This window comes from Bombyx mori, chromosome 10 (assembly GCF_030269925.1).
Source record: "Bombyx mori chromosome 10, ASM3026992v2".
In the NCBI taxonomy this organism is placed as follows: Eukaryota; Metazoa; Arthropoda; class Insecta; order Lepidoptera; family Bombycidae; genus Bombyx; species Bombyx mori.
Window position 1 is genome coordinate 4912895 of NC_085116.1, and position 13704 is coordinate 4926598.

Sequence of the window (13704 nt, forward strand, 5' to 3'; positions counted from 1 at the left end):
AACTATTTAACAGCTTCGATCTAATATCTAATCTAATGATCTAAAAGTATTAACGGGAGTAAAATGGCCCAAATTAATTATTATTTCGGTTTGTTATTTAAGCGACTGCTATTAAAATTTTCGAGCAATTAAAACTAAAATAAGATAAGTAATAACGTGACGTACTCAGTTCCGCGTAATGCTGCGTAACTACATATTTTATAGATTTCGTTCAAAAATAATGTACTCTAAAACCAATTACCGCGCGATTCCCGACTTGCTCTTATGTTAAGGGCATTCAGATATCATTAAATACATAATATTGTCAATGATCTAAATTATTACACAAGTGCCATAGAACGAATCTACTACTAACATTATGACTAAAGTAACTAAAGTACTAATCGTAATTAACGCATCAGTGGCTTTGCTCTTCGATGATGGATTATACAAAATCTCGAATAATTAATACCAGAAATGATTAACGGCCTTACCCATGAAATTAGGAGCGTTCGATCATTTTTTTTGTTTAGCCAGATTATCTACGAGCTTTAATGGTCAGATAATTGTCACTGATATCATTGGCATCTAATCGGTCAGTGTGTACAGAACTTTCATAAAGAATAAAGGTATTCAGTTTTGGATACGAAAAAAAAAAATACATACATGGGTAGTATGCAATTGGCTCGACCCAAATTCGCGAGTAAAACCAGAACGTTATCAGCTGTTACGAGGTAAGATCCAAACGTGAAATATTCGTATGAGGAAGTCAAAGTTAATGGCTTGTTGTAAAGTTTTTACGTCATATTAAGACTGAACGAGATTTGTTTTATGATGTATTGTGTTGTTTTTCTCGTTTGTAAATATACGCATTCATATGTATACGGGCAAATATATCGATATCGTGTTTAATATGTCTAAATATGGATTCTCAAAAGGAATTTTGGGTGCCTTGACGGGTTTCAACCTTTCAATTGGGTTAATTTTTGTTTTACTAAGTCTTGGAAAAGTTATTATGTCATCTGATCTAATCGTTTTAAATAGAAATAGTATTACAATACGTTTCTCGAATTCGTTACTAACAGCTATTTTTCAGTTAGTTATCAGTGGTCGTAAATGAAAGCACTTATAAAGATGACATTTAAAATTGTCATCGAAAATTTCTAGATTACGAGTACTAATTATATTTAGCTATTTTTTTATTTTTATTGCTTAGTTGGATGGACGAGCTCACAGCCCACCTGATGTTAAGTGGTTACTGGAACCCATAGACATCTACAACGTAAATGCGCCAACCACCTCGAGTTATAAGTTCTAAGGTCTCAGTATAGTTACAACGGCTACCCCACCCTTCGAACCGAAACGCATTACTGCTTCACGGCGGAAATAGGCGGGGGTGGTGGTTCCTACCCGTGTGGACTCCCAAGAGGTCCTACCACCAGTGATTACGCAAATTATAATTTTGCGGGTTTGATTTTTATTACACGATGTTATTCCTTCACCGTGGAAGTCAATCGTGAGCATTTGTTGGGATACGTATTTCATTAGAAAAATTGGTACCCGCCTGCGGGATTCGAACACCGGTGCATCGCTTCATACGAATGCACCGGACGTCTTATTCTTTAGGCCACGACGACTTCTAAATAATAGATAATAATAATCTATCTAGCTAGTAATAATCTATCTAGCTCAACGCGCAGTGTAACATGATCAATTGACGCGCGGGATCTGTAATCTCATCCGGCCCGTTGGGGTTTTATTTCCCATTAGATGCGGGTGCATAAAATATTATCTAGGAAAAACGATTTTTTCTTTCAATATACAGTGATTTTTTTTCCCAGTTATATTAAGGTAGTTGTTGTACATTATTTCTCCGTGTGGCTTCGAAAACAATTTCAAATATAAGGAAATTCTATAGAAAATTAAACCTTACATATTTTTCGATGCGCACATTCGTAATTTTTCAGCAGATTTTACGGAAATTATATTTGGAGGCACCTTGTTTTTAAAAATGATGACGTCAAGGTGGCTATCGTCATTCTCTTCATTACTATGAATTCCTTCTACGGCGACAGTAATTAAAATTTACTTTTGAAATCAGAATGTTTAGTGTGACAATAGCCACTCGTATTTATAGTAGAAAAGGGGTTGTTTGTTCGAGAATTCTCTGAGCACCTAAAATTAAATAATTATTGACGTGCGTTGGGCTTTACTTAGCTAATTATTTCAACATTAGGGAAACAGTCAACTTTAATTAGTCTTATAAATAACTAGCTGTACCCGTCCGCTTCGCTGGGCATTTAAAATTAACATTATTATTTCTCACCCCACAAAGATTCTCATCATTAACGCCCCCGCAACTGGGGTAGGGAGTCCAACACTCATATAAATATTAGCCTATCCATTAAGTACATGTATTTTCTACATGGATACCAAGTTTCAAGTCAATCGGATGCATGGTTCAGTAGTTATAACGGAACAACCGTAAAAGCCACTGTAGATTTATATATTAGTATAGATAGATATACTCATATGTAAATAGCAGTATTGCGCTGATATTTTATATTTCCACAAAAGTCCCACTATTATCTCCCTCAATATGTTTTAGGGTTTTGACGCATGGAATCGTTATCGCTTCATTCTATTGCTATCAATGTAATAATAATCGTAACGTATGATACGTTAAATTTAACATAAAATCTCTGGATATTAGCAAACTAGCGATTAAAACTGAAATTGCGAGTAGTTCTTAAGAACTGCCAGTAGCTTCAAGGGGCTGTGCTGGCTTCGATATGGCTAGTGGATGATGAGCTCACGAGACTCAGCTTGATAAAGGTTACTATCATGTGCCCTAACACAGGCAGTACTTCAGTGAATCTACGGCCGGATCGGGATCACAAAATATTAAAATTCGAGTTGTATAATTAGAGATATGTTGTCAGCGGTAGGCAGAACTTGGTTGTATCTTCGGCATTACTGACGTCCATCAGCGAGAGTAACCACTAATAATTAGATGGGCCGTATCCGCGTATGCATTCACAGTAAGAAATACTTTAAATTCACATTTTGAGTTTGCGCCACCCACTTTGAGATAGAAGTTCTAAGGTCTCAATATAGTTACAGCGGCTGCCCCACCCTCCAAACCGAAACGCATTACTGCTTCATGGCAGAAATAGGCAGGGTGGTGGTGCCTACCCGTGCGGACTCACAAGAGGTCCTACCACCAGTAAAAAGTGTGTTGTAATTGGGTTGTTCAAAGTTAGAAAGGCAATAACGCAATATTTTTTTTTTAATAATTTCACTTAAACAGTGATTTAAAAATTGATTTTAATTTTCTAGGAACACGTCATGCAGTCGCGGATGGCTTCGTGTGGTGATGCAAACAATATTCGCCGTAATCACAGTGACTAGTTTCATCTTAATAGTCTTAATGGCAATACACAACTCCTCACTGTTCCCTGTCGGACGACCAGCCATCAACTCTCGATGCCAAATCCAGAATTGCAGAGTGGTCTGTAGAGATGTAACGTATCTCGTTGATTATGGAGACTTGATTGTTTCAGCGGTGGCAGTAAGTTCTTAAAGTATTCTTAGCCAACACTGGCAGGTTTATCTGCATAAGTTACTCAACCGCGTAGTTTAATTCAATTAGTTTCATTAAAGTTATAACACTGGTGGTCGGGCATTTAGTGAGCCCGTACGGGTACGTAACACCACATTGCCTATTTCTGCCGTGAAGCAGTTAATGTGTTTTGGTTTGAAGTGTGGGTCATTGTACTGTAAAACTGAAATGTAGGACTTATGTCTTAAGCTGGGTGGCGGCATTTCCGGAGACCGACGTCGTTGGTCAACGACTATCGCCTCGACGAGCCGTCGGTCGGGCGTCCTCGGGGTGGCGCCGCGTGTCTGGTTGTAGTGTTGACCGCGGGAACCCCCCTACTCTGACTGGGTTTTGACCCCGGACGGAGATCGGATGTCGGGTGTAAGAGTGCAAGAAGTCGTTTAGTGGGTGGGCCCTAAATTCCTTGGCCCGCAGTCTGCTCACAACACCTGCAGATCGTTGAGTCTCACATACCCCGCGCGCGGGGACCTCGTAGGAGGATCGGCCCTCGGCCCGAAAAAAAAAAGGGTGGCGGCATTTACGTCCTTGATGTCTAGCAGCAATCAAACATCGCCTTCTACCAAGAAATATAGCACATCAATTTAATTCAAGAGAGTTTTTTTTGAACATATAGGACTTATTAGTGAGAGCTCTTCACCGATGCCCATGCATGTAACTTGTCGGTCTCCAAGTGCCATCTCAAAAATGCATACATTACAATGTGAAGCTTTGTATACATTATCATGTGAAACATCTATTTATATACTGCACTGGTTAGATAAACTAGGAAATTGTGTTTCCGAACACACCTTCGGAACACGAACACGACTTAAACTAAGTTTAATTTGACCGACCCGATCGACGTAAATTGTTCTACAAATTAAATACACGGGATGTAACACCGTGTTAAAGTGTTTTACGTACAATTATTAAGTTTTTGTGAAAGTTGATGAATCCTTATATTTACGTTTATAATACTGATTTCTTTGTGTCCTGCATTTTTATATATCGGTATTTCATAAAAACCTTTTTTTTTTTATTGCTTAGATGGATAGACGAGCTCACAGCCCACCTGGTGTTAAGTGGTTACTAGAGCCCATAGACATCTACAACGTAAATGCGCCACCCACCTCGAGATATAAGTTCTAAGGTCTCAGTATAGTTACAACGGCTACCCCACCCTTCGAACCGAAACGCATACTGCTTCACGGCGGAAATAGGCGGGGTGGTGGTACCTACCCGTGCGGACTCACAAGAGGTCCTACCACCAGTGATTACGCAAATTATAATTTTGCGGGTTTGGTGTTTTACGTACAATTATTAAGTTTTTGATCCTTATATTTACTTTATAATACTGATTTATTTATATTCTGCATTTTTATATATCTGTATTTCATCAAAAACTGCTCCGGATTACGATGAAACTTCCCAGAAAACCCTTCACCACGTAAGCACGTTTTTAATTCCGGTCACCGTCCTCGTCGAACCCGTCGCTTGCGACGAAGGGCTCGACGAGCGAATTAACCCATAGACACAGCCCACTGAGTTTCTCGCCGGATCTTCTCAGTGGGTCGCGTGTCCGATCCGGTGGTAGAATCTGCAAAGCACTGCTCTTGCTAGGGTTTGTGTTAGCAACACTCCGGCTTGAGCCCCGTGAGCTCACCTACACACGTTATGGTGAAGCTGATATAGCCACTCAAGGCTATCAGCATAGGTAGGGAAAAAAACACGTTTTTTCCTTGCCGCTAAGAAATCCTCGTACGGTACCTACTAATAGCCGTCTCTGACGCAACAATAAAAAAAAAACAACCAGCAAAGGGAATGCTAACTATAGAGCCAGAATGATTAGAATTAAATCGATTAGTATCAATCGAAAATCGAACGTAGCATGCACCATTACAACGCGTCAGGTACTACTTAGTCTGCAATTTATTATATTGTAGTGGTATTGAGGGGCATCTGTCACAGGACCAGCGCTCCACCTATGTAAAATTGAGTAAAAACTACACATGAGATAGGGCCACTTAATACAATAAAAATATAATAAGCCCATACTAGCCTACTAGATTAAATGTGACCAATATCGCATTGCGCAAGACATTGCTCATCGGAAATGGCGTTGGATAGGACACACTCTACGGCGCAGCGGAGTCAACGCAGCATCAATCGCGTTTGAGTGGCAACCGCTAGGCAGGAGAAAACCTTGTCGCCCTGTACACACTTGGCGACGCACCGTAGAGAGTGAGATGAGGACTGCCAACGTGATTTGGAGTGATGTCAAGGAGCAAGCGCAAGACAGGGTAAAGTGGAGATAACTTGTGAAGGCCCTATGTACCAGCGGGGTACCCTAGGACTACAACAACAACAACAACATACTAGCCTCAAATAATTAAAAATATATTATGTACATTTAATTATTATTTATTTTACAGGAAGCCGAGACGAGGTGCTCGAGAATTATTTTGGTGATCAAGAATTTCATTTTTCGAAACGCAACTATGCCCGAGAACTGGTTGTCAAATATACGATCAAATATTCAAGAGATAGCTATAATAAGAGGAAACCTCATGCGCATCCCGGCAGATGCATTCCGAAGCCACTTCGCTAGGAACATAAGCACTATTATACTACAAAGCTTAACGCTAAGAGCATGGGAAGACGGCAGTCTTGTCGGCTTAGCTAATTTAGACAAACTGTATATCAGGGATTGTAACATCATAGACATACAACCGAGGGTATTGAGCGATGTGGCTCACTCGTTGCAAACGCTTACCATAACTCAAAGTGGTTTTTGGCATCCGAACACCATCACGGGAAAAGAGAACTTGCCTAAATTAGGTATAGTAGATTTTTCTTTTAACCATTTCAAGGATGTGTTGAATAGTAATAGCTTCATTGGGCTCGGTAACTGCAGAGTGTTGTACCTAAATTATTGTAAAATCACAAGCATCGGACCTAACACATTCGATCGTTTGTTGAGCATTGAATATATTTATCTAAATAATAACTATCTTGTTACTCTACCGACGCAGCTGTTCGATTCAATCCTGCAAGTACGACCAAACATGCGAGTCAATTTACAGAACAACCATTGGTACTGTTCTTGTACGAACAAAGACTTAATGTCGTTGACCAGAAGCGACGTTTTAACAGGCGATCCAATTTGTGACCATCCCTACGAAATACGCGGCGTAACATTTTCAGAGTTTTATGAAAGCTGCCCTGGTCTGGAAGAAGTTCGCAGTTACGATATGACCTACTCGAACAGCTCCGTCGTTCACTACACTGTTGCTTATGTGAATGGATCGTGTTACGATGATACAAACACACCAAACAACATTTCATTAAGAATCATTAATTCTTCAGCGAACGGTCCTACTTGTTTTTCGAATGTCTTCAAAGATTTCAGTTATTTTAATTCGAATCCGATTAACGTAATCCGTAATGAGAATAAAAACGATTGGTTGAAGCTAACGTTTTTCGTAAAATCAGAACAATATTCGATAGTCGAAATCGATTCTTCGCGTGTCACAGGGTATGGTCTGTTATGGTTTCAGTCGACGTGCCCGAACGAAGCGTATTGTCTGAATGTCTTACCGAATTTCTTACGCGTCTATAATATTAACTTCACTGCCCGTTATACTTTTTGCCCAATACAAATTAACAACGCTGCTGTCGAAGTCGAAGACTGTTTGACATACGATCTATCAACGTACGCTATTGAAACTCGTCATGATGAAGTACAAATTTTATTTTACGCTCTAACCGGAGTGATTTGTTTGATATTTGGTGCACTTTGTGTGTACGCAATGATACGTAAAAACCCTATACTTTTGAAGGGCAGTAAGCGAATTCTGTTCGTCAAACATAAAACTGTTGACGCCCTGGTTTTGCCTCCAAAAATATCTTTGAGGGATTGCCATAGACCTGTGGAGCAACACAATCAAACTTTCAATGATAAAATTTTTACCGTCTGTAGTACGGAATGTAATAAATACGATACACTGAGATCTTATAGAAGCAGTATAAGTAGTACTCCTAGTTACGTATCGGCGCTCGAACCTACCGAGGATCAATTAGCAAATTGGCGTATCGCTCATCATTTTAATGACGATCTGAGTGTGAGTTCGAATTCTTCATTAGCCACTGGCTTATCCAGCGACTCTCTGTGTTATTATTCACTAGATTCCGTTTGAGGCATTTTTGAAGAGCATTTTAAGAAAATTATATAAAACAATAATCATAATATAAACAACGAAAAAAGGAAAGGTACAAGCTATTTTTGGAACGAAGTTCCTTATGGGACGATGCGGAGGGGTACCCTAACCGGGAAAAAACGTCCGTAACGTAAGATTTTTATTAGTAATGCACACAGTGTACGACTTAACTTTGTAATAACGTACAAAAAATAACATATTTTTTTATCAATTATTGACCACGATCTCAGAGCGTTCGTTTGCGCAATACACTAACTCTTATGCAAACAACCGTGAACGAAGTGTACCACAATAAGTTCGCACGTTACCGAATGACCGTGGGTTGTTGCGAAACTTCCAGTTTTATTTTCTTTATATCTCGAATAGAACTTAAAACTAATATTTTTATAATAAGGAACTTCGTTCCTATCCGGTGTCCCACGACACCACACATCCTTTTTTTTTTAATTTGTCTAATAGCTTGTCACTTGGCGGCAAGTATTTTCACGACATTCCAACACGTGTCTCGTTTAACAATTTATCTATCGGCAACAATTCGATCGTGATATTAATTCGCGCCGAACTGATTTATCGGAGCCGTCTGCGGTTAGAGTGAAGAGACGTCGGTCCAAATTTGTCATTGTCACCGCAATGATTCAGTCTCATATAGTTGTTTTTGATTACAAGCCGACTGACGGACGTGCATTGTCTCTGCCATTGGCTAATTTCGTTTCTGCTCGTATTTAAATCGACTGTAGAATGAATAAAATCGATTAGTGTTAAAGTCTATAGTCAAATAAAACGTTTATTTTATTGTATGTTGCATTTGTTTAGTATCTGATGGGAGTGTTGGCGTCTTTTGTTTGTATTTTATTTGTGTGTATAATAAATCAGCGTATAAGAATTTTGTTTTCTTTTTTTTTTTAAATACTCTTATGCTGAATTTCTCAGATCGATTTATAAACTTAAATGATAAGCAAATCCAAAACGGTCGAGTACGTTTTTTTCTTGTGTATCTGTCAACCGATTTTTATTTATTTATTAAAATTTATGCACAAGAGTACATTGGTGGATTTCATACCTAAGACATTCTCGTAGGGTGTCAATTTCCGGGCAACCCACCCGCTACAATTTACTGGGCCTAATGTTCATACGAGAAAAAAAAGGTGTCCAAAACGAAAGAGAAACTAAATCATAAAATATCAGAAATTCTTAGGTGAATAATCCGTCTAAAAACGAAAGTGAAAACCATTCTCAATTGGAACATCGAATGCATACTACGCCTTTAAAATAATGTTATTACAGTACGTTGCTCTGACAACTAAATAAAGGCCAACAATAGTTCGCAACGGGTTGCAATCTGGCAACAACCCTCTTCCGGTGACCAGAACAATGTACTTGGCAGTGACTTTGTAAACGTTGGCAAACTCAACTACTTAAGTGCGAAATGGTCGACCGTGGGAATTCACTTCGAATTACATTTAATTAAGGGTAACGAATCTTTAATATTGGTGAAAATGGGCAAACTAGCTCTCGCCTTGTTGAGCAGACACTAGAGCTTAAAATAATCTTAAAAGATTGAAGTGTCAATTGTATTGGTTCATCGGTTGTCCTAACTCTTCGTCTGATTTTTACGTTCCATTTTCCAGGATGCTCATCCTCCTATCCTCAAAACCTCTTTTGAAGAAATGCAAACATTTTTGTATCTTTGATCATGTCTCAAAATAAACAGCTATAAACGTTTTAGCGTGGAGCTCCGACAGCTGCTTAACACCAGATTGAGATTGGCTCTTTAAATGTCATCTAAATAAATAAAAAAGCTCAATTAAAAACAAATAAAGTGTGCTATTTTTTATTGCTTAGATGGATTAGTGCCCTCACTGCCCTACCCGTGTTAATTGGTTACCGGAGCCCATATTCATCAATAACATAAATTCCGTCACCCACCTTTAGATATAAGTTCAAAGGCTTAGTTTTACAGTACAACGGCTGCCCCACCCTTCAAACTGAAACGCTTTACTGCTCCACTGCAAAAATAAACTTCGTTGAGGTGCCTACCCGCACGGGCTCACAACAAGCCCTATCAAGTACAAAATTAGAATAAAAATTAAGATATTTATTAAAACTATAATTAATTGAAATTGTAAGTTTGAAAATTATTATGGTTCTATTGTCAAAGACTATTATTATACTTCTATAATCACAGATTTCGCCAAGACTACACTATAGACAAATAATATTAAACATAAACAAGATTAACCTATTCTAAATTAGTCTACAGATTTTAAGCAATAACAAAAGTTTGACAATAAACAAAGAGTTGTGTGTGTGTTAAATACATGGTGTGTAATGTTTGTTATCTTAATTGATTTAATGTATTTTTATGCATAATTTAAAAAAAATATATTAGCACTCTGCGCTTCTTTTCTAAAGAAAACATTACAGACACTACATACCATGTATTTGACGCACACACGCATGCATACTATTTATTGTCAAACTTTTGTTCTTGACGTCTGTGGCCAAATTGAGAATAGATTAAATATTGTTTGTCTTTATTAATATTTTTTATAGTGTAGCCTTGGCGAAATTTGTGATTATAGAAGTATAAAATACAATCATAATAGTGTACAAAACTTATTATACAATTCCAAATAATTATAGTCGAATTTCGACTACTGCGGGACCTCTAGTATAGATAAAATCTCTTCATCTGAACAGATACATTTATATTTTGATATTTCGCATGAACAACTTCACATTATTGTATAATATATGACACACGTCAAGAAACGTCGCTTCACCGAATTACTTTATCGGATTTCATAAGGAAAGTTTCGAAACTCGAGCGTTTTTTGGCAGTTCCATTATTACGGTTTACAACCGCTTACGTGCGGCTAAATTTAATATATTATATTTCGTATTTTCTGTTTGGAGACTTGTTATTTTGTTTTAGACTCATATTATAGTTCATTATAATTAGTTTTTAATTTAACACAAAGAGCGCTATGACATGTCATTTTTCAAACGAGGCTTGTGAAGAGGTAGGCAGCGGCTTTTAAGCGGTAGGCAGTGGCTTGGCTCTGCCCCTGGCATTACTGAAGTCCATGGGCGACGGTAACCACTCACCATCACGTGGGCCGTATGCTCGTCTGCCTACAAAGGCAATAAAAAAAAGAAACATTTTCTATGGAATAGCACATGCGTTTTGATTATTATGTTATGATTAATTAGCCTTTTATTATTGAAGGGTGAACTGCTTTAAGAACGTTGCGATTAGAAGTTCCATTAAAAGAAAAAAAATATGACACTAAAACTGGTAACTAAGACTAGGTTTTGGATATAGCCTGAGTGGGTTGAGATACATATAGTACATACTTTTAAAGATTTCAGTTCTGCCGCGTATAAACCGCTTATATGTTTTTAAATTTTATTATGGGGAATGCGAAATTGTAGTCATTATCCAATATAATATGTTCTTTGTCTAATGCAAAACATCGTGAGCTCGTTCAAAGCATAACATTGTTTTTTTCTTAAACCCTTTATGGAATCGTTTTTATGAGAAAATAAAAAAATACGCAAATCTTTTTGAAGTCGCTAGTAAGCATTACAATCGCATTAAATAAACTGTAAATATTGCAATTACTAAAAAAAAATTGTAGTGGATAATAAAATTGTAGTTCAAATGTTTTATACCTATAACAGATGTTCAAACATTTATAATACTAGTTAGTATCACAAAACTGCAGTACAGCGTGGACAACAATCTAGCCCATCTTAAGAATTATCAGCGTCGGTAACGCTAGCTCTATTCTCGTACATACTGAATCATCTGCACATAATGTTTATGTAACGGCTAATCATTTCTATGTCCCGAGTCATTAACTGCACTGCGTTTGGCAGTTGGCAACGATGGAAAGCCGCAGACGGCGCTGCGTATCACTGTCTATATAGCGGACACCTGTTTTTTTATACCGCCATACAATTATATATTCATTTTTGATTTTTTTTATTGCTTAGATGGGTGGACGAGCTCACAGCCCACCTGATATTAAGTGGTTACTGGAGCCCATAGACATCTACAACGTAAATGCGCTACCCACCTTGAGATATAAGTTCTAAGGTCTCAAGTTTTATTTATTTATTTTTTATTGCTTAGATGGGTGGACGAGCTCATAGCCCACCTGGTATTAAATGGTTACTGGAGCCCGTAGACATCTACAACGTAAATGCGCTACCCACCTTGAGATATAAGTTCTAAGGTCTCAAGTTTAGTTAGAACGGCTGCCCCACCCTTCAAACCGAAACGCATTACTGCTTCACGGCAGAAATAGGCAAAATGGTGGCACCTATCCGTGCGGACTCACAAGAGGTCCTACCACTAGTAGCATAGATACAGAAGATGTTGATATAAATGATAACTAATGAACAATAAATAAGCTTAAGCGAACGGATGATAAATAATGTCAAACCTTATGTATTTACAAATAGGCAAATGTCAGAAAGTTATGTAACATTTCTCGAATCTGTCTATCAACCGTTTTCTTCTTTTATTGTTTTCTGGGTATTGACGAACTTTAGTGTTACCAATAAAAAATATTTGTAAATAATAAGTTTTTATTTTATTGAAACAAGACAAAACGCTTTGGTACAATATCTCCTTGTTTGAAAAATTTTACCTCCTTTTTAGTAGCTATGACGATTTTTTATAAAAAGATGTGTGGTGTCGTGGGTCACCGGATAGGAACGAAGTTCCTTATTATAAAAATATTTATTTTAAGTTCTATTCGATGTATAAATAATATAATTATTCGGTTTTATTATGATTTTTTTATTGATAAAAATAAAAAAAAAAAGTACTTTACAAAGTAATCAACTTTATTTTATCCACAATGATTTATAAAAAATATATATAATAAAAATATGTTATTTTTTGTACGCTATTACAAAGTTAAGTCGTACACTGTGTGCATTACTAATAAAAATCTTACGTTACGGACGTTTTTTCCCGGTTAAGGTACCATTCCGCATCGTCCCATAAGGAACTTCGTTTCAATAATAAATCCTTTTTTCAGAATGCTAATAATAACACCAAAAAGAAATTGCTATCCATAAAAAGACCACTGGACGAACACGAGGAACATAAAATTTGGTCTAATATAAAGAGAAATAAGATATAAAAATACTTTTGAATGGTTAAAATATATTATATTATTTTTCATTAAAAACATTTTTATGGTTTAATCTTTCGTTTTTTATTGTAATCTCTGACTAGCAAAAGTGTAAAGTATTCGAAATGTCGAAAATAATATAATAACAATAAAAACCGTGATATTAAACCGTAAAATGGCTTCAACAATATACATCTACGATTTGCGAAAATCGAACAAGAAACTATATATAGTGCGAAAGAGAAGGCTGACCTTCTCTTCATCAGTGAGCGACAGTACGGTTTCCGTCACGGTCGCTCAGCTGGCGATCTTCTTGTATACCTTACTCACAGGTGGGCTGAAGCCTTGGAGAGCAAGGGCGAGGCTCTTGCTGTGAGCCTTGATATCGCGAAGGCCTTCGACAGGGTCTGGCATAGGGCACTTCTGTTGAAGCTACCATCTTACGGAATCCCCGAGGGTCTCTGCAAGTGGATCGCTAGCTTTTTGGATGGGCGAAGCATCACGGTCGTTGTAGACGGTGACTGTTCTGATACCATGACCATTAACGCTGGCGTTCCACAAGGTTCGGTGCTCTCCCCCACGATTTTCACCCTGTATATCAATGACATGCTGTCTATTGATGGCATGCATTGCTATGCGGATGACAGCACGGGGGATGCGCGATATATCGGCCATCAGAGTCTCTCTCGTAGCGTGGTGCAAGAGAGATGATCAAGACTTGTGTCTGAAGTGGAGAACTCTCTGGGGCGAGTCTCCA

The 13704-nt window shown here is 37.7% G+C and overlaps 1 protein-coding gene across 1 annotated transcript; it reads left to right on the forward strand.

Moving 5' to 3' along the window:
- The first annotated feature begins 562 nt into the window (after positions 1-562).
- Positions 563-8680, forward strand: LOC105842243 (uncharacterized). Its single transcript, XM_038013486.2, has 3 exons — positions 563-713; positions 3319-3550; positions 6013-8680. Exons 1-3 carry the CDS (start codon positions 646-648, stop codon positions 7774-7776), a joined length of 2064 nt encoding a protein of 687 aa, XP_037869414.2. The 5' UTR covers positions 563-645; the 3' UTR covers positions 7777-8680.
- The last annotated feature ends 5024 nt before the right edge of the window (positions 8681-13704 follow it).